Here is a 26,510-nt window from a genome sequence, read left to right as displayed (position 1 = left end):
TAATGCAAGCAGTAAAGTAACACAGTGCCCGGCACCTACCAGAGGGGTGCTGAGATGCAGAGGCACCAGAGAAGGTACTGAATACTTGCTCTTCTCTTCCTCCGCTGGTAGTTGGTTTATGGACAGTTTATGGATGTTTTTGCGAGTCTCTGACGTTTCAACACCCGTGAAGCAAGTGGTTGGATGAATTTAGAGCTCAGTCCTGTACTTGTAACTCTCAGAGGAGGGGAGCCTCTGTAAGCAGTGCTGGGGAAAACAGTGAGACTGTTCTTTATGGAAAAGAGCGAACTTGTGAAAACGTGAACTTAATCAGTGATTCCATGGAGTCTCCTGTATAAAAAGCTCAGGGCTGTATTTAGTTCTCACTGGTTTCACAAGGCCTCCCAGGAAAATACTTGACTTTCTTTCCAGCAAGTTTATCTTAGGCAATAGTTTTATGTTTGCTCATTCATTCCTGGAGTCTTCCTGTAAGAGGGTTCTTTTGATTTTCTGTCTTGATTGTACATAAGTCTTCTGGCTTTTTTATTAGGTATATTATTAGGTTTCATAGATTGTAGGGAGAATAGCTTTCTTATGCCAGGGCATAAAATTCTTAAATTTTCCCTCAGTCCTAGGGAGCAGTAAGTCCGTATTTGTTCTTTACATAGTCCTTTTTTGTCTGTTGACTAAACCAGGCTGACTTGCATTCTGAAGGTATTTATTTGGGTGTCAGACCTGCTGTCTTGGTACAAGGCAAACAAAACAAAAAAAGGACCCTCCTTTCATGGAGTTTGCAGGTAATGGAGAAGAAGGGCTTTTGTCAGAAGACCACATCTTCTGGGTCATACTAACAACCTAAGTCCTGTGAAGTAGAGAAACCTCGTCCTGCAAGGGAAATTAAACAAAGGGGTGAGGGAAAATTTCTCTGAGGAAGTCTTGAGATCTGATTGATAAGTAAGAGTTAATAAAAAGTCAAGCAATTAAAAGAGGCCACTGTGTGGTTGGATCGAGTATATGGGTAGGGTGAGTTTTAGGGATAAGGTGGGAGAGAGAGACCAGACCACCATGCAGGACCTTCGATGTCAGTGGTGAAGAATTTGATTTTCAAACCAGAAGCAGTGAGACAGGGTTCTAAACATGGAAGGAGGAGATAGGAAGGTCAGGTTTGTATTTTGGAAAGATCACTTGGGCTGTTGTGTTCAGAACATCTTAGTGGAAGACCACAGGGATTGCCCAGGGGTCAGTGAGGAGGCAGTTACCATCATCCCGGTGTGAGATGTTGGTGGCCAGACGTGGTGGTGATGGTAGACATAGAGCAAAGCAAATGTTTTCCCTACTGTTTGGAAGGTAAAGCTAACAAAACCTGGTGATGGATTGGATAAGAATAGAGGAGGATTGGTAAGGCTGACTGACAATCTTAAGTTTCTGACTTATCCAGCTGGTTGGATGGTGGTGCCATTTTTTAGATGAGAGTGTGACAAGACTGTCTGGGGAGAGAGTTGGGGGGGATTTTATCTGAGTTGGAACCTGGATGTGTGGAGTTTCACCAGCCTTTGAGCTTCCAAACAAGCAGGTGGAGTAGGAAGTGGACAGATGGGCGAGCCTGATGTTCGTGAGGCAGGGCTGGGCTGGAGACTGTGGAGTCATCAGAGCCTAGGTGGAAATGAAGGTGTAGATGAGGATGAAGGCCTGGGGAAAGAGTAGACATAAAGGAGGGGCAAGGGAGCCTAGGCCTGGCCTGCGGAGTGCCAGCTCCCTGGTTGGGCAGAGGAGGCAGAGTCTGCAAAAGAAATGGAGAGGAGAAGAGGCAAGAAGCAGACAGCAGATGAGAATCTGTGCTTATCAAGCCAGAAATAGAGAAAATGTCAAGGAGGGTGAGGTCAGGACAGTCAGGTGCTACATGGAGGTCATGTCAGCTGGAGAATGGGTAAATGCCCACAGATTTAGAGACACATGGGTCACTATTGATTTTAGCTTGGGCTGTGTTGGTGGTGCAATGCAGGTGAAAGGCAGACTGGAGTGGGTTGAGGCAGGAGTGGGAGGTGAGGAAATAGACTTGAGTACAAACAACTATTTCCCAAAGTTCGGCTGTGTTGCAAAGGGGAGGAGGGAGATGTAGATCATGGAAGTTGGTTTTGTTGTTTTGTTTATTTAAAGGTAGAGGAGATTTGAACCTCTTTAAATGTCACTGGGAAGGGAGTCAGTTGAGGGAGAGGAACTTGGACCAAGTAGGCTGCGGGCAGGGTTGTAGAAGTGCAATCAGAGAGGTAGCAGGAAAGAGAAAGAATGGTTTATTCATTCAACAGATACTAAGTGCCTGCCCTGTGCCTAGAAATTCCTGGGTGCTGGGAATTCAGCACAGAACAGACAAAAGTCTATGTTGTCATGGAGTTTATGTTTTCTGGGGAAGACAGATAATAAATGAATTGATACAGAGTATGTCCAGGGTGGTAACATACTGTGAAGAAAGATTAGCAAAATAAATCAGTAAAGTGAAAAACTAAAGCAGGTAAGGAGATACAGAAAGACAAGGACGGGTTGGGTGGCAGTTTTGGGTGATTGAGGGAAGGCCTTTCTGAAGAGGTGACATTTGTACAGTGATGCAAAGAAAGTGAGGGGGTGGGCCATGTGGATATCTGGGAGAGGGAAGACATTGCAGGCAGCAGGATAAACTGCTGCAAAGGCCCTGAAATAGGAATTTGGACCAAGTAGGCAGGTGGCAGGGTTGTAGAAGTACCATCAGAGAGAGAGCACAGGGCCGGAGATTGGGAGGCCAAGGTCAAGATTTTGGATTTTACTCAGCAACAGATGAGACGCCAGTGCAATTTTGAGCCAAGGAGCTGATCTAATGTGATTTATATTACACAGTTATGGATAATCTGTTTTGAACAGATGTGTGTAATCTGGTTTACATTTTAAAGGACCCCCTCTGGGTGCTGTGTGAAAAAAGATTTGGGGTGGGGGGAAGGTTGAGAACTGAAGCAGTGGGACCTATTAACAGGCTGTTGCAGTGGTCCAAATGGGCAATGATGGTGGCCCAGCCTATGGTAATGGTGGCCAGCACAGTGAGAAGTGTTCAGATTCTAGACAGTACGGAGAGCATGATGGTCTGGAGAGGGCAGGTAGGGATGGGAGACCACACAGGTGGTGGGTTTGGACACTGTCTTCTAGGAGGAGAAAGCAGAGGCTGGGTATAAAGGTAGGCCAGTTTGTAGGCTCACCAACTGGAAGTTGAGGGGTCTCCTTGTGGTGGCTTCTAATATATGCATGAAATAGAAGGCTGCTCCATCAGCTGTGGATAAAGATGAATGGCAGTGATTAGGAGGGGAGAGGGGGTATTTGAGGAGAGTGTAGAAATATGCAGTAGTTTTTGTGAGGAGTTGGGGAAGATGGGCCTACCTGGTAGTGTTAAGGTTCCCTTTGTGGTTGGTGATTATGGCTTTATAGACCTGTTGACTTGCACTGTCGTCACAGGTCTGGTTGTTAGGTGGAGGCAGGTCAAAAGGAGATGGTAGTAAAATCTAATTTGGGGATTTTGCCAGAAGTTAAGACTGAAGATCAGAGAAAGTCAAGGCTATTGATTGCCTGTTACTCAGGTAATAATCCTGCTAATGGGACCCATCCTGGCAAATGAAGAAAAGAGAAGCTGATGTGTTGGCCTTGTCAAAGTCTGGCTGGCCAAAGAATGGCTCTGCTGAGAGGAGTTGAGAGGTCAGCTGGAAGGCAAGGAGGCTGTGGGCCGAGGATAGGAAGGAGCTGGAAGCGTTACAGTTCCACATGGAACAGGCTTGGAGTCAGGGAGGAGGTCATCAGAGGGGACTTGAAGGAATAGAGGGCAGCAGGGGTTCGCACAGCAGGGAGTGGTGGGGCAAGTCAGATGTGTGAGTGGAGTTGAAGGTCGTGTCTTTGAGGAAGTTGACTGGTGATGGGGTTGCTGAGGTTGGTGAGGGTCCTGTGGGACTCAGCTTGGGAGTGGAGTGGAGAATGTGAGCCAGTGCCAAAGCTGCTGGTGAATTGGGTGGGGGAAGGATATCACCCGAGAACTGGTCGATGACAGGGATGCCCAGAAAGGAATTCCCAGGAAGATGGTGGGGCTTTTCAACTGAAGCTGCTGCACCCCACTCCCGTCCCCCTCCTTTCCAGCCTGCTCATTTATTACTGCTAATTGCCCAGTTGGCAGTGGGAAAGTGGTGCCTGTGAAAATGTGAAGCAATAAACTGGAGCGGGTGTGTCCTCCATATGCTCCCTTCACCCATCCTCCTCCTTCTCCCCACTGAAGGGTTCTGGGGTGTCCACTCTGAAGCATACAGCCTGGGTGTGAATCCTCCTCTTCACGGTAGCACTTCCTGCTCTGACTGTGGGCAACTGACTTCACCTGTCTGTGCCCACATTCCTCACCTGTGTAACAGTTATGGGCTAAGAATTCTCCTGCCTTTCTAGGTTGTGCGCCAGGTCAGATGGGCACCTGTTCACTGTTGTTATTATGATTTGGGCTCCACTTACCTTCTTTTGGTTCCACCATGGCACCAAAGATTTTGCACCATTGCTGACTCCTGTTGTAAGATAAGAGAGCAAGAGAACTGACATTTATTGACCACCTGCTGTATGCCAGACACTGCCTTAGCCATTAACCTAACAATCTCTCTCACGTATTTGTCAAGAGAATTACTCACACCTAGCTGCCCTGGAGCATGCAGTCTCTGGAGCATATGGAGCAGCCTTTATCATCTGCAGTTTTTAGAGTAGGAGATGAAGATTTAGGGAGGTTTAATAACCCTACCTGGCATTATTCAGCTAATAAGATCGCGCATCTATTCCTTCTCTTTCAAGCTATCTGTGAGGCTTCCCCCCACCCCCCGCCACACCTTTTCCCTCTTCCTTTTTCTACCTCTTTTTAACGGAAAATATTTGTATTATCAAAATAGATCCAGAAACCAACCATTAGGTCATACCATAGGAAGCTACCTGTGCTGCTTTCTGGCCATTTCCAGCCTGCAAAAATGGCACTTTAGTGTCGTTCAGGCTGGTATTTCTGCCCCCACAACCACCACCCTTCTCCAAGCTCCCAGCATTCCTTTCCTAGATTTTTAGCAGCAGTCTCTTGATTGGATTCCCTGTGGGGCTCACAGAGAGTACAGAAATCATTGTTTTGAGCTGTGGTTGTAGCATTCACGGTTTGTGTTGGTGATAGCAAAATATCCTGGCCACCCTCCACTTTATACTCAAAACAGCAGCCAGACTGCTATGTCAAAACGTAGCTCAGCTCAGGCCACTCCCCACTTCCCCCCAGGGGCTTCCCATCATCTGTACCCCCGCTGTGCCTAGTGAAAGGATTTTTCAAAATTCTTTTCTTTAACAAAAGTGGCTTAAAGAGTGCAACAATTCCTAATTCTTGTAGGAATACTTGAGTATAAATTAAGAGAACTAAAGAGAATCTACGAGCATATGTTTTGCGACCATGGCTTTCTGGCCTTCTGCCGTAACTGTCCCTGGTAATTTCCTCATTCCTGTTCTCCGCCAAGGCAGGTGTTCTCCATAGGCTGTGCCCTGCACCGTGCCACCTCCACCCCTGCTGCTGCAGGTTTCTCTGAGCCCTCTTCATTCCCCCTGGAAAACCCGGGTGCACCTTCAGTGCAGCAGGCTGGGAAATGGGGTGGGAGGACTCAGAGCCAGGGTTGTAGTAGTTTCCTTGAGGACAGGTGGGGCTCACAGAGAGTACAAACATCATTGCTTTGAGCTGTGGTTGCAGCATTCACGGTTTGTGTTGGTGATAGCAAAAGCAGCATTTATATTGTTCTGCATTATGGTTTACAGAGTAACTTTGCGTGCTTATTTGAGTCAAGGTACCCAAGATGTTATGAACACAGGTTCTGGAGCCTAATTTTCTGGGTTCACATCTCAGCTCCATCACTTACTAGCTTGTAACCTCCCTGGGTCTTGTTTCTTCATCTGTAAAATTTAGTAGAGTTTGGCCTTGAGCCCTAGTCCTCTGGCCCCTTAGTTGCTCTTGCTCCTTGGCCCATCAACATTTCACTTGTATAAAACTATATGTTTTTTCTTCGTAGTTTTTGTGATAGTTGTTAAAGGCCATTTTTATCCCCTGCACGTACTTTTTTTGCAGCCAGTTGGAGTACTTTCTCTTCGATTTTTCCCAGCCCTTAAAGCAAAGGTCACAAACTGGTAGTCGAGGATCAGGGCAGCCTGCAAACCATTTTATTTGAGCATAATATTTTAATAAGTAGTTAAAGTTGCTTGAATTATAGTCAGAGTTTTTACTTAAAATCTGTGTTTTGACCTCTGGAAAAATCAGAACAGCTGGCACCTCTGGCCTCAGTGTGCTGGGCCTCAGGCTCTGCTGTGTCCCTTGCCCTGTTGGGTGGGGAAGGGGTCCTCCCTGCCCCTAATGTCTTAACACCTACCATGGCTCTCCTTGAGGTCTCCTGCCTGGCCTCCACAGTGTATAACCTCTGCACTTGACTTTATTACCCTGGGTGCCTCAGTAAGTCAGCAGCAGCCCTGGTGATTGAGGCACCCAGTGGTGGGTTGGCACCAGTGGCATTCCAAAACAGACTATTTTAGAGCTAGAGGCTAACGTGAACTCTAGTGAAGGCCCAATTGCTTCAGATACATTTACCATCTAAACTTAATTCTAACCAGGTAACCGTGATTGGAGGAGACCTTGCATTTGAGTTTGGGCGGCATGCCCCTCTGATGGATGACACAGTGACAGAGATCTTACCACCAAGCAGAGCCTTGATATTATGGGTATAGATTTCTACAGCCTGAAAGCTTAGCTACCAACTTCTTGGGCTGGATCTCCTGGGCTATTCCTAGGGATAGCCTAGGGATCTTAGCTGCAGAAAGCCAGAGCTACTTCATTAGTATGGATTCCTGAAAGGCAGGAACCATGCCTCCAAGCTCTCTTTAACAGACCCTGTGTGCCACGGGCCTTATGGTCCATGAGCAAGATGCTTGTTATCAATCATCTGGCTGCTTCTCTCCTGTTTTCTTAGGTGTGTAGTAAGAAGACATTGAGAGACTGGCTTGAAGGTTAGAAATTACCACCTTTAGTGAGTCCAGTTACTCAGTTTTTACTTCCTAAAGTTCAATCTAGAATAGAGTTGTCCAAGAAAAGAAAATTCATAACTTCCGAACTGTGTTCTGGGGTTGCTAGGACAGCTATGCCATAGTCAAACCACTGGCTCTCAAGAGATTGTGCAAAGAGGGCTGGCCTCCTGGAGATTCTCTGAATACATGGCATTCTGAGTAGAACTGCTTCACTGGTCTGCTTTGATAATACGTTGAGCCTGCAAAGCCTTACATGTTAGAATATATTCAACTGAGTGGGTAATGGGGAGTTCTGTGTATTTAGGTAGGGTATTCTACTGTTTCAAGGGCACAAAACTTTGTCCTCCTGGAAACAGGACTGTCTCTTTTAGATTGTGATTTCTGAATAATGATACTTTATGTCCATAGCCTTAACTGTGTAGTTGTAATCTCCATGGTAAAGATTTTTAAATTAACTTTAATATGTAAAAATCATCCAGCCTTAACATAACAGTATGAAAGTAGTTAATACCACTGAACTGTACACTTAAAGATGGTTAAGATGGTAAATTTTATGTTATGTATATGTCACAGTTTTTTAAAAAGTGTTTTCTATTAAAATAAAAAAGTATATATGTTTATCATAGAGAATGTGAAAAAGAAAAAATTGTCATCTTATCGCTTAGAGAGCTTTCAGTATTTTGTTACATTTGTTTCTAACCTATGCATATTTTCACAGAGTTGAGATGGTACTGGAGCACCATAATATTGTGATAGCTGTCATTAACACACATTTTGCAGAATAGGAACATAGCTAGAATATGGGTTGTGGGGCTAAAATATCTGAGTTCCAATTCTTGCTCCCCAGGTCTGGATATGTAACAGGAAGCAAGTTACCTAACCTTTCTGTGCCTTAGTTTCTCATCTAAATCAGTGATTCTCAACTGGGGCACCTTTTCCCCAGAGGACACTTGGGAATGTCTGGAAACATTTCTTGGTTTTCAAAACTGCAGGGAGTTGCTGCTGGCATCCAGCTGGTAGAGGCCAGGGATTGTGGACTGCATAGGACGGCCCATAGTGAATTCTCCGTTCCTAGATGCCAGTCGTGCTAAGTAAATAAGATTGAAATATTAGTACCTACCTCTGAGGATTGTTGAGAGAATCAAATTAATTAAGGTATGTTAAGTATTTAGAACAATGCATAGCATATAGTAATGCTAGGTAAGTGTTAGCTATTATTATTGTTATAATCACTTTTTATCACTTCATATCAGCATGTCTGTACTTAAAATCTTATAAGCATTCTTTTTACTATTTTCAGAATGTCTTTTTAATGTCTCTTTAACTTTTAAAACAAGAGTTTTCTTGTATGTAAATACTGCATTCTCCTAACATGCCTTTTTTTCTCCCCCATCAGATGAAATTAAAGCAGAAATAGAAAAGCAGAGGTAAGTGTTTCCCTAGCTGAAATAGAGTATTTAGGGAATAGGTGGCAGTTGTGCATGTTTTCCCATATTTCTCACCTCAGGGGTAGCCATGATTTCCTAGCTCAGTACTGGGCACACAGCAGGTATGTGTTTGATATTAACAGATGTTAACAGTTCCTGGCTCAGTAATTGCATGTTTGGAGGATAAGGTTAGGAAGATTCAAGTCAATACGGTTGTACCTTTTCTTGACAGAAGAGGCAAAGCCCTTGTCTCTTGGATGTCATACTTCCTTAGGCAGGAGAGCAGCTTGCCTTGTAAATGGCTGCTTCTCATCTTCATAGTAATGAAGCCACCTAGTCACATTTCAGAAATAGCTGTGACCAGGATTCAGTCCAGGACACTGTCCATACAACTTCTAATCAGAGACTGTCCTCTGCACACAGCACGTTGTTGTTTTGTCCTCATGCATGTGTTTCCACTTCTAATTGTCCAGCCTCACAGATGAAGTTTGCAGGCATTTTTAATTAAATGATTGCAAGTGGGATAGGATGTTAGAGTGAGGTGTAGGAAAAGCAAGCTTTTTTTTTTCATGTCCTCTTTCACCCTCTCCTGCTTTTTTCCTAGGCTTGGCACTGCCGCACCACCGAAGGCAAACTTCATCGAAGCTGACAAGTATTTCCTTCCCTTTGAGCTAGCGTGCCAGTCCAAGTCCCCACGGGTGGTCAGCACGTCCCTTGACTGCTTGCAGGTACCATGTTTAAACTTGGTGGTGTAAAGGGGTTCTTTCCAAGCAACGGGTGGTCCTTACACAGGATTGTGCTAGTGACCCCCTGATATACTCAGAATGCTCTTGTAGGTGCTGAAGAAAGGTGCAATCCAACTTACTCTTTATGGAGGTCATATGAGGGAGGGAAGAGTGAGGGGTCTGACCGCCTTAGCTAAAACAAGAATTTGTTTCCCTAAAAATATTTTGTTGGTCTCATGTATGTTTTTCTAAATGAAACTCTTAGCATTAATTGTGATATTTGGTACATGTGGGCATGTAAGATATTTTTTTCAACTTTCTTCATGGCATTATCCTAATTTATAATATCAAGTAGAGAAATAGATATAATCAATTCTCACTATTTGTGGTAATATTCTGTAAAGTTGCTGTGAATACTAAATAAGTAAATACTGAACCATTGTTCCCAGAGGAAATAGTGGGTTAGGTTCATGTGAGCCTCTGCTCTCAACATGTCCATCAACACATCACTACATCATTTTTTTCTTTGTGTGTTTCTATTTAAAGACACCTTATTTAATATATATTATTGATTCACATGCCTCAACAAAGCTTATCTAATATGTGTAATTTCTCCATAAAGCACTGTGTTCTTGCTCTTAGAAATGCTGGACAGCACTTTAGCACTATGCTTGAGGGCCATTAAGTGGCAAAACAAAACAAAACAAAAGGTAAAACACCAACAAAAAGGACAAAAATGTGAAAAACATGGCATCAAGTAGACCACAAAAACACTGCTTACAGCATGAGAGCTGAAACAAGGCAGAGCGTCTTGTTGTTCAACCTCATGTGGGAAACTGTGCATCAAGTAATTCAACTTTTTCACTGCTCTTTGTGTGTCCAGAAGTGACCACAGAAATGCCTCAAGTATTGATTTTGGACTTAGAAATAAATTTTATTTAGTGGGTGCATTTGCAAATACAGTGTCTGTGAATTATGAGGATCAACTGTGTTAGAGCCACATTGACCTTGTTATAAATTATCTGTATTGACAGAGGTGTGGAAGTGGAGAAGTCAGGGTGACATGTCCAATAACTACAGGTGGTAAAAGACAGGTGGGACTATAACTTTGGTTTCTCAATTCATGGTCCAGCATTCTCATATATTTTTTCTTAACATCTATTCCTGAGGTTTCTTGTTACCTCAACATTTATTTTTAATCCCAATGAGCAACCTATATCAATGAAGAAAGCTTGATAAACTTTAAAAATATATTGAAGAACCCCCCCTGCTTTGAGAGAAATCTTCTGCATCCATGGATGTCTTGCTGCCCTTGTCTAGCCTGGATTAATACTTAGTCCATAGGCACACACCTGATCATCTGATCATCTACATTTGCCTTCTTACAGCACTAAACTATGTTTTCTACCTTTATCTTGCATCTACCTACCACTTCAGCATTTTATTAAAAATAAAAATAATAATAATAATAGGAGAAATGTGGGATCAACATATAAATCAAGTACAAAAATCAAACGAATATTCATATTTGACCTGATTGTTTATAGGTCATAATGCATGATCAAAACCGAAAGTTTCTGTGATGAATGCCCTTGTACTGTTCACCATGTAAGAATTTATTCACTATGTAAGAATTCGTTCACCATGTAAGAACTTGTTCGTTATGCTTCAGAAGATTGGAGACTGACGAGAATTAGGCTTGAGATGGATTAATGATTGTACATTGAGCGTTGACCCCCCTATACTGAATTTTATTGTTGTTAACAACCATTTGATCAATAAATATGAGAGATGCCCTCTCAAAAAAAAAAAAATATTAGTGTTACTTTCTGGATATTGGATATTTGTGGTACCTGTCATTTTATAAAGGTATAATTTTTTGTGATTTCTCATTCTAAATATTTAAAAAAAAAAAAAAAATTGAAGTATAGTTGACATACAATATGACATCAGTTTCAGGTGTAGTGATTTGATGTTTATATATATCACAAAACGATCATCATGGTAAGTTTGGTTACCATCTGCAACTATGCAAAGTTATTACAGTATCATTGACTCTATCTCCTATGCTGTACTTGACATCTCTGTGACTTACTAATTTTATAACTGGAAGTTTGTACCTCTTAATCCCCTTCACCTAGTTCTTCCATCCCCCTTCCCCCTTAGCAATGACCGGATTGTTCTCTGTATTTATGGGTTTGTTTCAGTTTTCTTTTGTTTATTGTTTTTTAGATTCCACATAATAGTGAAATCATACGGTATTTGTCTTTCTCTGTCTGAATTACTTCATTTTGCATAATGCCCTCTAGGTTTAGCCATGTTGTTACAAATGGCAAGATTTCATTCTTTTTTCTGGCTATTATTTTCTGGCTGAGTATATTATGTATATATATATGCCAAATCTTCTCTATCTATTCATCTATTGATGGACACTTGGGTTTTTGCTCTTTTAAATAATGCTGCAGTGAACACAGGGGGTGCATATATCTTTTTGAATGAGTGTTTTTATTTTCTTCAAATAAATACCCAAAAGTGAAAAAAAAAAAGATATATTGAAGAGATCTATAATTTACCAGTACAGGTAATAAACAAGAGCAAACACAATGATGTGGATAAAGCACTTAGCTCAGGACTCAGCACTTATATGCTTCACTTTATTGCACTTTGCAGATACTGTGTTTTTTACACATTTGTGTAAAAGCTTTGTGACAACCTGTGTTGAACAACTCTGTGGGCACCATTTTTCCAATAGCATTTGCTGATTTCTTGTCTCTGTATCACAATTTAGTAATTCCCACAGTATTTCAAATCTTGTCATGATTACTATGTTCATGGTGATCTGTGATCATTGATCTTTGATGTTACTTTTGTAATTGTACCACCCTAATCAGTCAGCAGCCATCAACACTGAGACGACCCTCCACCTGCAAAAAGACTTGCTGAATGCTCAGCTGATGGTTAGCATTTTTTAGCAATAAATATTTGTTAATTTGGGTATATACATTTTTTTAGACCTGATGTGATTGCACACTTACTAGACTATAGTATAGTATAGTATAAACATAACATATTTACTTGTACTGGGAAACTAAAAAATTCATTTGACTCATTTTATAGCTATGCTCATTTTATTGCAGTGGTCTAAAACTGAGGCCACAGTATCTCTTAGGTATGCCTATACCTTCTAGAACAGGAATAGTGAATAGGTTCTGTACTATGATCGCTTAGAAGCTGTGTTGAAAGATATCTGAAGCTTCGTCCAGGTTTCTTGAGAAAGTGCCATGATCAATTTGTTTTGTCTTCTGAGGCAGTGGAAATGCCACATTTTTGACATCACTAGTTTAATATTTACTCTGTTAATTTTTCTTTGATGTATCTATACTGAAAATTTGTGACAGTTTCTTCACAGAAGCAATTCTTCCAAACGAAAAACCATTTTCACTCGATGTAATTCTATACAGATTACCCTATGTGAAACATAATGAATCAAGAATTCTTCAGTGGCAGGCTCAAATCCTACTTTTATCCTAAAATATTTGTTGCTGCGAACATTTTCTAAGGAAATGTGGCATAAGTCTAATTGCAGTTGTTCCTTCCTCGTGTTAAGGTTTAGTTTTGAAGCTGGTGTAGATAGCTAACATTATCAGTGTGCTGAGAACAGTGGCTAACATGTATTGAGTGCACTCAGCCTGTTCTGGGTCCTGTGCTAAGTGCTTTATCGACAACATTGTGTTTAATCTTCCCAACAACCCTGAAGTACTTATTCTCCTCCTCACTGTAGAATTGAGGAAACTGAGGCTTAGAGAATAAAGGATCAACCCTGCCAAGTTCTCCTGGCCAGGAAGTGATAGAATTGGGTGGGAATCTAGAACTGGCCCCCAACTATATTCTTAACCTTAAACCACAGCCATAAGCCTGCCACCTGCTTTTGTAAAGAAAGTTTCATTGGACTACAGCTGTCTTAATCTGCTCAGGCTGATATAATACCACAGACTGGGAGGCTGAAACAAGAGACATTTAATTCCCACAGTTCTGGAATCTGGGGTGTCCAAGATCAGGGTGCCAGCTGCTTCACTTCCTGGTGAAAGCTCTCTTCCTGGTTTGTAGATGGGCAGATTCTCACTGTGTCTTCTCTACTGTGGTAGAGAGAGCACTAGCTCTCTGATCTCTTATAGGGCACTAATCCCATCATGAGGACCCTACCCTCATAACCCCATAAACCTAAAAGCCTCCACAGGGCTCCACCTCCTGCCTAATAACATCACACTGGAGGTTCGGGCTTCAACATAGGAATGGGAGAACACAAACATTTTGTCCATAGCTATAGCTCAGACCATTTGTTTTTGTATTGTCTCTGGCTGCTCTCCCACTGCTGTGACTGACTTGAGTAGTTGGAATGGAAACTATGACCTGCAAAGCCTAAATATTTAATATGTGGTCCTTTACAGAAAAAGACTATTTGACCCCTACTCTTAACTGTAACTCTGTTGTTCTGAACTTTTTAATTAAAAATATGCTGTTTTCCTGGGAATAATATGTTTCTGGGATTTTGTGTATGTGATTTCTAATGAAAACTGATGTGGTTCTCTGCTTCAGCCCACTGTCTTGACTTGAGTTGTAAATTCAAAGGTGCTGTACATGTCTTGGGGCTTAGGATATATGGTTAGCTCTTTTTTTAGAATAGAAGTTCTCTGTAATTTAATACATATACTAGGATTTCTTGGGTTAATATGCAAAATGGGTCATCTTTTTTGTGACTTTATAAAGTGGCTAGGTGCTCCCTGCAATATTGAGCGAAAAACTTCATTTCATTATGGTAGTTGTCCTTGCAAAGCCTGTTTAACTGGATTTTCCCAGCATGTGAGAGGTAACTTCTGTCTTGGAAATGGAAGACCAGCATCTATGGGTAAAGGTTGGTTTTGACAGAATTGAAACCAGCTGCAGACACATCCACATTCTGCCCTGGGTATTTAAAGGTGTCCTTTGAGCTTGGAGAGGTGGTATGATGGCAGAGGTGCTTCTGGGTTTGGTTTGCCCTGAGCAGTTAGCTCACAGTTCCTGCTCCCCACTGGGAGAAGCCTAGAGACTTCCCCTGTGGCTCACTCCTACCAGATGATAGAGATTCTGTTTTCCTTTCCTTCAGCACCTGGACTGCACACACTTCCCCAAGGCCAGGACCAGGGGAAGGAAGGAGCAGTAGGGTTCACTCCTGTCTAGAGAGTGATCTCCAGGTTTTTCTGGGCACATATCGATAACAAAATGTTTTTGAGAATATCCTCCTAATACACTTATATTTCTTCAATTACAAGATTAGATGCATGTAGTACTGTTAAAAAATTACATACATTATTCAACATCAAAAATATAACTTTTAAATGGATAAAATTAAAATAGGTATAGAGTTCAAATATTTCCTTTTCTACATCTCAGTGAACACTCAGGAAACCACTGGTCTAAGCTGTCCTGTTCATACTACAAGTATTATCTTCTAGCTCTTATTTCTAGAAAACTTTGGATATTTGAAATACACATTTTAAAATCCTTTTGTAAATATTTAATTTGTAAATAACTACATTCTCTGTTAAAAATTGTTTTAGAACTTTACAGAGAAGGCTGAAGTCCCTTTGGACCACCAGCCCCAAAAACCTGTTTAGGTGTACAATTTTCTTTTCATTTTTCTTTATTCCCTTTTACATAAATGGTATCACACAAATTTTTCTGTGGCTTGCTCTTTATGTTCAACAATGTTTTTAAGATCTAGCTGTATTTCTACATGCAAATATAAGGCATCCTTTTGACCAATACATATTATGCCACTGTTTTATTTATCCCTCCCCCTATAGAGGGTCATTGACAGAAAGGGCCACAGTGACCATCCCTGTGCAGGCAGCCTTCTCGAACACAAATACTGGTGAGGTCAGAGGCCTCCCTCCTCTGCCTCTCTTCCCATCCCCTTGATGCACTGGCAGAGAACAAGACCCCCTCTCTGTCACCCACCAATGTCCAAACCACTGACATCTCCCTCCTGGATAGTTGAGGTAGCCTCCTCACTGGTCCACTGCTTCCACTCCCATTGTTCTCCAGTCTGTTCTCCACACACGAGCCAGGGTGGAGTAGGGCCTTTAGAAATGTGTGTCACGTTAATCCTTTGCTTACACAGGTCAGTAGCTTTCCACCTCATTCAACGTGAAAGGCACTTTTCTTCAAGTGAGCTTGCAAGTACACTCCTGTTGCTGGACTTTTGATGTATTTCCAGACATTTTTCTATGCATTTACAAAAATACTTGTGCGTGCGTGCGCACACACACAGTTTTTGTTCCCCCAAAGTGAGATAATGCTATGCATTGTCACTACAACTTGCTTTTTACAAGATGTCTATATATCACACAGGGCCTTGTACTTCCCAGTCAGGACTTTTGTTATTGGTCTCCCTCAGATGTATCCCTAAGAATAGAAACTCTATGAGAAGAAGGACTGCCTAGCTCACTACGGTGTGCCTGGTTCCCAGAGCAGCATCTGGCACTGGAAGGTTAAGAAGATGGGACTAGGACCACAGGGCGTGGGAACCCTGCTTTCTTCTGACCCTGTCTCCCTGCATAGCCCAGGGAGTAAAATCATGCCTAAAACCTCTCTGTTTGAAGGATAGCGTGCCCTTGAAGAGTCTGCTAGAGGGAGAATACTTCCAATCTCTTTACATGTGTGAATTAAACATCCAGTAATTCACCTCCGTCTTTGCTTTGCAGTGTCAGTGTTGAGTTCTCTAGGGCCTGCTTTTTCAACATTTGCATTTTAGGAGTTGATAGACCATCCCATTCCTAACCTAGTGCTTAAAGCGGACTTGGGCCCATGAGGACTAAGGAGTAAGCAGTGTCAAAAAACTGCTCATTTACCAGGCGGCCAGCATGGCCGTCCCTCCCAGGAAGCCTGTATGTGCGGCCGCAGTGAGAGGCGGTGAGGCAAAGGGCATCAGGCCTTGTTCCTGACAAACACATCGTGGCACCCGCCACCCCACCCCATCTGGAGATCCCTGGGGTTGGACTGGATGCATAGTGTGTGCAGCCCCTTCTGCTCATACAGTCACTCAGCCCAGCACTATCATATTTCTACCCTCAGCCACTCTGTCTTAATCTGGTTTTTCTGCTTATTGAACAGCAGCACTTTCATAGCTAACCATGGGGCAGAGTCTGCAGGGTGCTGGGTCTTCCTGTCGCAGTGAGATAACCTCAGGAGCTTGTGCCACTTTGTGCACACAGAAGCAAGAATGTGACAAGCCAGAAACCTTAAAGGATAACAGAACAGCGTTTTTTAAGAGTCTTACACTAAGTCACTGGAAGCCTTCAGAGAATGCCTTAGAATTTATGTATCCCAGAGGGGTTGTGTCAGATGAGTGGTTCTTTTATCTGGTCAACTGTAAAAATAAACTGGATAGCTTGGAGGCAAACACTGATTCCCCAGCTTCACTGCCAGAAGTTCTAGTTCAGTAGGTCTGGGTTAAAGTCCAGAAATCTGTATTTTTAATGAGCTTCCTCAGGTTATTCTGCATCTAAGCCAGGCTTGGAAATCATCCTGCCCTGGCCTGTGAATCCCCTTCTAACTCTCTGACCTCTCCATGATGAAATCCACGTCATGAGTGAGGAGGCCCAGGAGGCAGCCTCTGCAAGGTGGCTCCTGTCCAAACCAATCTGTTAGCTGAGCGGGCATGGCCCAAACAGCCACTCATCTTTTCAACCACTTGGGTAACACTGACAATGTAGGTGGAGGATTCGGTTAGTGTTTTTACTTAACTTTTACAATAGAAAATATACTGACATTATTCAGTATTCAAAAGGAACGAAAGTGTGTGCTGTGAAGTGACTTAGCCCACCCCTGCTTACAGCTGCTTTATTCCCCCTCAGTGAAAACATGTTATCATTAGTTTCTTATCTTCCTATTTGAAGAAAAACAATATTTTTAACACCTTGAGATATAATTCACATGCATACGGTTCACCCATTTAAAGTGATTTTCCTACATTGACAGAGTTGTGTAGCCATCAATCACCACAGTGTAATTTTAGACCATGTTCATCACCTCAGAAAGAAGCCCTGTGCTCATCAGCAGTCCCTCCCCATTTTCCTCCAATACTCCAACTTCTACACTACTTTGCATCTCTATTACGTATAGTTTTTAATCTCTCAATTTTTTGCACAAGTGGTTGTGTTACTGGGAACTGTCCACAGTGCCTGTTCCACCATCATGGGGCTCTTCTGCCATTGGGAGATGCACACTGCACTCTCAGGGTAGCTGTACCCACCCTTCCCAGGGAGCAGAGGGATCTGTGGGAACTGGAATTTAAAGGCCTTGCTCACTGGCATCTGGTGTGTCCGTCCTGGCCTGGCAGAAATGTCTCATCTCCATTCTTCCTGTGTTTAGAAACTCCTGGCATATGGGCACATCACAGGCAATGCCCCCGACAGTGGAGCCCCAGGAAAGCGGCTGATCGACAGGATTGTTGAAACCATTTGCAATTGCTTTCAGGGCCCCCAGACCGATGAAGGAGTTCAGTTACAAATAATTAAGGTATTTTTGTTTGTTTGCTGAGTCTGGATTTTAAATCAGAAAGCTAGTCCCCTTTGGGAATTTGGGTTTCTAATTTACCATGTGCTAGTCATCTCAGATGGTGCTGAGCTGGAACAGAAAACTGTAAGCAAAACTTAGATCTTCTGTGAAGTGTCACAATTTATTAGCATAGACTGAGACAAGAAGAGTGAAACCAGGTGTGTTTTCAAAGCAAGTCATTCCCCTAATAGCAACATAAATTTCTTGTGAATTAAGTTGGCTTGAAATCTTCTAGTCATTCCCCTTGAAATTCTGGATTCCCATTCTGCTGTTTCTCAGCAGGTCCTTGTTGATATTCTTATCACCAGTTTGCCCTTTGTCGTCTTGTCTCTGCATTCCATTCCCCTGTTCCATTTCTGCTGCCAGGAATGGTTTGGCATGGAGTGGTACCTACCATCTGCTTGTTGGAGAAAAGGCTCAGGATGGGTGTAGCCAGTGTTCCAGATCTTAAGTCCTGAATCTGTTAGTTTTGTGAGGGAAGCCACACCTTTCCCAAAGCTTTCTTAAAAACCGACCAGGGAACTGGGAAACTGCCCGTCAACACATGTATATTTTGTGATTAATATAAGAGAGATCAAGTTGGAACATTTTCCCTCCTGAGAAAAGTGTATTTTTGGCTTTTTAAAACATAAGCTGATAGAAAGCCCACTTGAACACAACTTAATTACTTTAAATGCTTTGGATTTTATGAAGTTAAATTATCTTTAAACTCATGGTACTAATCATCCTGTTGAGTTTTCAGTCACCTCTTAAAATTATAAAACAAAACAAAACCAAAACAAATCCAAATCCTGTAGGAAGGTTTGGCTGTGGGAGGGAGGAAGGGAGGTGGCTGTTCATGAAGATGAAGGTTGAGGATTTTTTGTTTTAGGCTCTTCTGACAGCAGTGACGTCCCCACACATTGAAATTCATGAAGGTACCATCCTGCAGACAGTTAGGACATGTTACAATATCTATCTGGCCAGCAAAAACCTCATCAATCAAACCACTGCCAAGGCTACCCTTACTCAGATGCTGAACGTCATTTTCACCCGCATGGAAAACCAAGTGGTGAGTGGTACCGATTACCAGTCACTGGGGGCGGGCCATCATCCCACACTGTGAGCTGTTTCATGTGTGGCCTTCTTCCTGTGAATTCTCTGTACTCGTTTTTTTTGTTGTTGTAGAGAGATAAAACAGAGAGAAAATCTAGCATGGGTTTTGGAATTTGCATTCAGAACTTTCTTTGAGTTTGTCAAAGGAATATATTCCCTCTAAAATTTTATCTCTGTTAGGAATTTTTTAAGTAACAGGCTGGTGTATTTTCTGTTCCTTATCAAAATGGTGGGACCATTTAGATGGAATTCTTTCTTTCTTGACTTTAAGTTGCAGGAGGCCAGAGAATTGGAAAAATCAATCCAGTCAAAACCCCAGTCCCCTGTGAGCCAAGCTGCAGCAGTGTCCCCAAAGTTCAGTCACCTGAGGCAGAACCAGGCACAAAGCAAACCAACAACTCCTGAAAAAACAGAGTTAACCAACGGTGAACATGCCAGGAGCGGTTCTGGAAAAGTGAGCTCAGAGAATGGAGATGCACCCCGAGAGCGAGGCCCGTCGCTGTCAGGTACGCCCTGTGCGCCGTCCCCTTCTGGCTGTGAGAGGGTCTCATCCTGTGTCTGAAGGGCAGATGAAGGTGCCTGGTAGCATCTGCCGGAAACCTCTAATAGCAGCTCATGTATTTCTGGGTCTTCACCTTTGCTTTGCTTTTAAGAGGCACAACCAGCGAGGCATGATGTCTAGTGTATTGAGCTACTGCAGTGGGTTCGGTTTGGGCTGCTTGTCTCCCAGTAGTTACTTGGGTGGTTAGTCATCTTAGCTGCCCAGAGTAGGACAAGGGGTCATATGCCTACAGGGTCTCCATGCCTTGCCCACTGCCTGGCAGTTAGTGACTCCTCACAGACCTCTAGAAGAGGCAGTGATGAAGTATATTACTTGTTTTGTTTGCTTTTTTAAATGAAGAGATATCCTGTACCTGCTTATAGTCTTTAAGTAAATAAGACATTAGGCATGAAATCTTGGATTGGGTTATCATTAGATTATTTCTGAATGTTTGCATGTCTCCATGGGCAGTTAGTGTGAACTAGATCCCAAATTCATATTTTTTCAGGAATGTACCTTCCTGAGTAATTTTGTCAAATGATCCTTTACCCTATCTAGCTGGTTCTACACAGACTATCTGGCCCATCTTTGTAACTGATCTCATGTCTTCTGTCACCCCACTGCTAGTGACCTCTGTTGGTAGTATGTTCCCTGCTGGAGTGCACACACTAGAGCAGCTTTTGTTCCTCTGTACTTTACCAGAAGGCTTGGCATGCACAGGGATGAAGCAAGTGTTGTTTCTGGAATGCTGTTCTGTATGTTTACTCAAAGGAAGGACAAGAGAAAGTTGCCACTAAGAATTGCATGTATCTCAGGGTGAGCACAGCGTTGCCGTCTGCTCAGTCTTACTGTCATGTGTCTCAGGGAGGGTTGCTCAGAAACTCCTGGCCCACCCTCTATATCTGGCATCATCTTTGCTTTCTAAACTCCCAGGGCAGGGACGGGGTTTTTACTGTAACCCTTATCAGGCTGTGGTCAATCAATAAAAATTAATAATTAAACACAATGTAGTAAGTATTGCTGTGCAGATAAAAAAGCAGGTCTCTCTTAGCTGCATGAAAGTGCTTCTATACAGCCCATTTTCTATGTGGCAGCCAGAGTGATCTCTTAAAAGCATGAATTGAATCATGACCCTCCTCTGCCTAAGCCCCTTTGGTAATTTTCCATCCTGTCCCATTCAGAGTGCAGTCTGTGCCCGCCCATTCCCCTGGCTTCCAAGGCGCTGTATGGCTTGACCCCTGCCCAACTCTGTCCCTCTTACATGTCTTCCCCTGGTCTGGTGCAGGCACTCAGGCAGAGTTCCAGTCCTGCAGGTGGCATGCTTGCTCCTGGTGCTTTGCACTTCCTGCCCCTTCCCTGCCTCCCCCTCACCTGCTTTATCTTCAGGTCTCTCAAACTAATCATCCTTTCTGACGCTCCTGTCCCATTGTCCTCTTTTCTTCATAGCACTTACCAGTATCTGAAAGTACTAAAGGGTTTAGTTGTTCCCAGTCTGAGACCTAGGCCTCCCTGTTCACCATTATATTCCCAACATCTGGCATTCCCAACCCAGCACACATGGCAGATAACTGAGGAAATACATTTTTTTGAATGAATGGGAGTGGGACTTGATTTCTAGAGTCAAGTTTTGGAGAAATGCAGTAACTTAAAATTCTGCTGTGGCAAATTTTGCTGCCAGTACTTGGTGCCCCCACTTCCCCCTCGAGGCTCCTCCCAAGAACTCAGGGATCAGATGGCCCGTGAGAATCAAACCACAAACCTGGCAGGTAGTGGATCAGACGGAGATGTGCTGTCAGCCTTCAAAAGAGCAAATGGCTTCCAGTTCTCAAAATGTGGCTCTAAAGAAAGAACAGGTTCTTCAGAAGACAGGTTGAACGGCCCTGGAAGCCAGGGAAGAAGGATAACCTGAAAAAGCAGGTGGCTGAACGTGCTAGTCCTGGGAGACAGTGCCCGAGGCTGGAGTCCAGCCTCTCAAGGCCCAGTAGAGTCCTGGGCTCAAGTGCCTCTGTAATAGAGACAGTGGCTCTCAGTGGGCTCCAGCCTGTGGTGATCACCATCAGGCAGCTGCCCCAGACTAGCCCGGCCCTGGGCCAGCTGCTTTGCTCACTCACTGGGCACTCAACATACTTTTTTTTTTTAAACTGTGTAACTAACTGGTAACCCTCCCCATGCCCTTCCTGGGATAATTTGCCTCCCAGTGAAATTTGCATGGATGGAGGCAATTCACTCAAACCTGAGTGTCTCTTCCCTTAGCACTTTTCCTTCTGAGTTGATAAATTGATTATTTGTAAGTTTTATCAGCCTGCCCAGTAAGTGGATCAGATCTTTGTAAACTCACAAAATGAGATTTTTGAGCCTGAGTGTGATAACTTATGTGAATTTTGGGGCATGGCCATCAGCCTTCCTGAGGGGACCTCATCCCATTTGTCCATTCATACTTCTACTGATTTCCCAACTATTCGTGTCAGTTATTTTAAAAAACAGCATTATTGAGATAAAATTCACCCATTTAAAATGTACAGTTCGGTTTTGTAGTATGTTCACGGTTGTGCAACAATCACCACAGTCAGCCCTAGAACATTGTCATTGCACCCAGGAGAAGTGCTGCACCCATTAGCAGTCACTCAACATCTTTTAAGTTCACTTTTAAGATTCTGACTTTTTTTTTCAGTAAATAGGAAAAGGGATCTTTTTTTATTAATAAATTATAAAATCTTCAAAGACACAATCAGGGCCTACTTATCCATTAGGCGTAGAAGGCCATACGTAGGGCCCACAGTACTTTCTGGGATCTGTGAAATGTTTACATTTCTGTTAAAACAGAAAATGAACTTTTAGGGTGAAGAAAATAAGGTTCTGACATTTTAAGTCCCAACATTAGACGTTAGCATTTTTATATTTATACAGCTAATATGTAGCAGTTACAGGTATACAATTTCTATGCATTTATGGATTTCTTCGCTCACCTTTTCTTCTTGCTTCTCATTCCTTAAGAGAAAAACAATCCAACTGTTATATATAAAATAGAGAAAATTTATCTTCTGTTGGCCAGTATGGAGGTTCTGATCAGATAGTTTAGATCCAGATTATGACTCCACCACTTAGTAGCTCTGTGGCCTTGAGCAAAATCTTTACTCTCTCTGAGCCTCAGTTTCCTCATCTGTAAAATGAGGAGCAGACATCACCAGTCTTACAGGTTTGTGAGAATTAAGTGCTATTAGTCTCTGGCACTTACAGCACTGTACGTGTTTGCTGTTATTGTCTTTCAAATAACTCTCATCTTAAAAATTGAGTTAATTTACAGATAAAAGTAAATACTTCAGATGGTAATCAGATGTGAAGGTTGTGGTTACAGTGCAGTAGAATAAAGTGAGCCTATTTACTATGTTAGAAATACTAAATCCTCTACTTTAGAAATTTTATTATTTTTTATTGATAAAAGCAATTGTGTCAGACTAACTTTATAAAAATAACTAAATGTACTCACAAGTCCCCTCACTTGTTCTGAAAACATCCTGCCTTACAGAGAGCTTTTCAGCTGTTGATTTACAGCATTTTTATTAGCCATGTAATGGACATTTATTTTGGGACAATAAGTTTGTGAATGCATTTCTTCCTTTCAAGGAACCATATTGCTGTGAGTCCAGAATGTGACAGCAAGGAGCTTTCTCCCTGGTTTTTTCCCTTTGGTATTCTTACATATTACCAAGTGCTTAGACGTTGGACACAGCCAAACCCTGGTTTCTAGGAAATGGGCACGTCATATTTTATTGGCACTATGTGTTCACATTTGCCCCTTCTGACTCCACATCTCCCTTCTCCCACTCTTTTCCCCTAGCGCTGCAGCATGTAAGTGATACTTGAAACTCACCAAAGTTATGAAGGTGGTAGGACAGTGACTGAAGTGTAACACCAGACTAGGCTAAGTCGTGTTATTTAGATGAAGAAACAAGTCTAGGAGATTGTGACTGAGGCTATGGACTTTTCTAACTTCCATCCACGTGCTTTTTTGTCCTGTAAGAAAAGCATATAACATCAATACTTTCCATGTAAATTCACTTCCCCATTTAAATAGTTACGGTGGTTTTGTCAGTTATTACCTCTCAATAAAGCTGGGGGAGGTTAAATAACAAATGGTCATGGTGAGTTAAGTGCTCAATTGAAATGAAAGTACTTGGCGCTACTCTCCACAGCCTCTTGGACCAAGCACAGAACTCATAAAAATAGTGGCTTGATTGATAGTTCTCTTTAAGGAAGAGTCTAAAAGCTTATTTTGGTTTTGTTTATTTAACACAATGACCTGGTTAATGTGATGTTTTATAAATCAGTGATGTTTGCTTCTAAAAGTCTAGTCAAGGGCTGTTTACTAGTTCTGTGAGAACTAGAACAACTCATGCTGAGCATCTTAAGCAGTTAATATCCACTTAAACAATTAACCTTTTACAGAGTAATTTAAAATTACAGAATAAATTAAAATTCAGTTTAAAATTTAGCAGTTCCTCAACTATCACATTAGAAAAACCATGACGTGAGGAAAATGAAGCAGCAGAAGGCATGTCGCTTACCACAGCTCCGTGGCACCCTAGCTGAAGGCACAAGGAGAAGTTCCATCTTCTGTTCTGCCAGGGACCATAACTAGATAAAATCCAGCTCTTGCCTCCAACGTGGGGATGGTGGGGAGGGCCCTGTGACTTAGGAAGTCAGGGTGTCTAAGTCAGAGGAGTTGTCATGTTCTACAAAGGGGAGCTTGAAGTCATAGCAGATGCTGCCTAAGAGTTTCCAGACTTCACAGGACTCGTCTTCTGTTGGCATAATCAGATTTAGCCGTGGAGGGTACTTAATCATACCCATTGCCTCTGAAGTACAATGCTTTATTACACATATATACATACAACATAATCTCTCCCCACTTCATTTGTCCCGGAAATGCCTACATGTTTGTGTTTGTCTTTGTGTGTTTGGTGTGTGTGTAGGGGCTGATGATGGAGCCCAGGAGGTAGTGAAGGAGATCTTAGAAGATGTGGTCACATCTGCCGTTAAAGGTAAGAACCAAGAGCTCACCCTTTCCTCTTACTCATACCTCCAAAGAAGCCTTCAGCCAGATGTTTTAGTGGTGGCATGCCTACCCTGGGAGAACCAATGGAAACTGAGTCTGCCCATCTTTCATATGGAATTCAGAAATTACTGGCTTGCAGTGATTGATTTTATTCTCATTTTGGTTGGGTTCAAGGAGCACAGTCTAATGGTGTTAGAGTTGGGTGCTCCACACAGAAACACAGGGCCACTCCCATAAACATCCAGGTCTTCCCAGGAGTGAGCTGTGAGCCCAGAAGTGGCGTCCATTGCTACTAAATTATCATGGTTAGGCACTGATGTGTCAAGGGACAGTCCCAATGTCAGTAGGTATCAGATGCACAGGGTGGCTTTGTTCACTTTGTTAGGCTTCATGTGTAACTCCCTCAGTTTCATGGTGTGGGATCAGTGGAATTAAACTTGTGTAGCTCAGAATGATTATTGGATGATTTCTTTTCTTTATTTTTGCCTGAAATCTCTTGGCTATGTATTGAACACTTAGTTTCAGTGCCAGTAAACCATTAGTGGGTCAAGAAGTCAATAATTTAATTGGGTTGCAATCAGCATTTTTTAAGTGAAAGAGAGTAAAATGAAAATGAAATACAAACTGTATTGCATATTGTAATGTAAAGCATTGTTTCATGAAAAGTGTGTTTCAGTTACTATGTGCACACATGTCCTGGGTCCTGATTTTAAAACCTTACTGAGGGTCGTAATTAAAGATGCTTGACCCACTGTCGTAAACTCTTTGTTAATTTAAGGTACTGTAAACTGTTGCAGAGATTCAGTTACTTATTTAATGTAGAATTAAATAAAATTTCTTGTAGAACGTAGAAATATACATTCTCATAGAAATGTCTTTAAAACAGAATAATTGCATTTCTTAGATTTTTACTAGGGCTAATACAGGAGGTCCTCACATAATGATTGCTTGTCTCTCTTATTCACTGCTGTATCTCCCAGCTCCTTGCGCAGAGCTTGGCCCATAATTGGCACCTGCTACATATTTGTTGACTGAATATATGCTTTGTAAAGCCACATGCTTATAAAGTTGTTTGGTGTCCCTTATATAAAGATCCACATGGCAAATTCCTCATAGAGTTCAGCTGTTCTGCTAATCATCAAATAAGCCTTTTTTCATTGATTGATGAAATCTGTTTAATTCTTTGCCTTTCCCTTTCTCACATGGCTACCAGAAAGCTCAGGTCTATATTATTTTTCCCTGTGACTAAGGTTCTCTTTCATAACTGTCAAACTCTTTTCATTTACATGGCTCTTCTCTAACCCCTAAATTAATGGCCCTTTTAAAAAAACCTGTGCTTTTCGTGTTCAATTGCTTCTAATCTTTTTCAGAAGAGGATGGGTGGGTATGGTTGCTGTATTGCACAATTCTGGAGGCACCATTGAAATGGACTACAATATGTATGAAGTCCCCTGGGAGTGGGGCTGTGGATAATAGGTACATGTAAAGCCTAGACACCACTTTGGCCAAACTTTTTTCAATATTACATCAGTCATGAGGTAGTGACACAGGGAAAGGGATAAAGCAATAGTGGGAAGGATATGTGAGTAACTTCTTCCTGGTGTCAGGCGCCTTTTAGGATAAGTCCTAATTTGGTGATGAGTTCTGCACTTGTGTTTTAAGAAGCAGCACAAAAGCGTGGTTTGACAGAACCTGAGAGGGTCCTTGGTGAACTGGAGTGCCAGGAATGTGCTGTTACCTCAGCAGTTGATGAAAATTCACAGACCAATGGGATAGCGGATGACAGGCAGTCCTTGTCGTCGGCAGATAACCTGGTATGTTGGTAATTGTCCTCTACAGACTCATTTTGATTTTTACTTTTTTTTTAGAAGATGCAGAATTGAATCTCTATCAGAAGAAGGGAGTGGAAACCAGCAAGCCCTATTCAGTAATTAGTCACACAGCCCTGGCCTGATATTCTTGTATTAGGAGGTTCCATTCTTGGAATTGCTGATGTTGGTTTATATAACATTGTTATTAAA

At 42.3% G+C, this 26,510-nt stretch overlaps 1 protein-coding gene across 5 annotated transcripts in view; it reads left to right on the top strand.

Moving 5' to 3' along the window:
* Positions 1-26,510, top strand: part of ARFGEF2 (ARF guanine nucleotide exchange factor 2) — an 87,524-nt gene that overhangs the window by 5,608 nt on the left and 55,406 nt on the right. For all 5 annotated transcript variants that reach the window (XR_012131288.1, XR_012131287.1, XM_037006255.2 and 2 more), the window contains exons 2-8: positions 8,444-8,474; positions 9,079-9,202; positions 17,612-17,758; positions 18,669-18,848; positions 19,164-19,398; positions 24,407-24,475; positions 26,152-26,303. Coding sequence is in view for 3 of the 5 variants with exons in the window: in XM_037006255.2 (XP_036862150.1) it covers positions 8,444-8,474; positions 9,079-9,202; positions 17,612-17,758; positions 18,669-18,848; positions 19,164-19,398; positions 24,407-24,475; positions 26,152-26,303 (938 nt within the window). In the remaining 2 variants the exon portion in view is untranslated. The remainder of the gene's footprint in view (positions 1-8,443; positions 8,475-9,078; positions 9,203-17,611; positions 17,759-18,668; positions 18,849-19,163; positions 19,399-24,406; positions 24,476-26,151; positions 26,304-26,510) is intronic.

Source organism: Manis javanica, chromosome 5, assembly GCF_040802235.1.
Source record: "Manis javanica isolate MJ-LG chromosome 5, MJ_LKY, whole genome shotgun sequence".
In the NCBI taxonomy this organism is placed as follows: Eukaryota; Metazoa; Chordata; class Mammalia; order Pholidota; family Manidae; genus Manis; species Manis javanica.
Note: the sequence above shows the minus strand (reverse complement) of the source record. Positions and strands in the feature narration are given on the sequence as shown.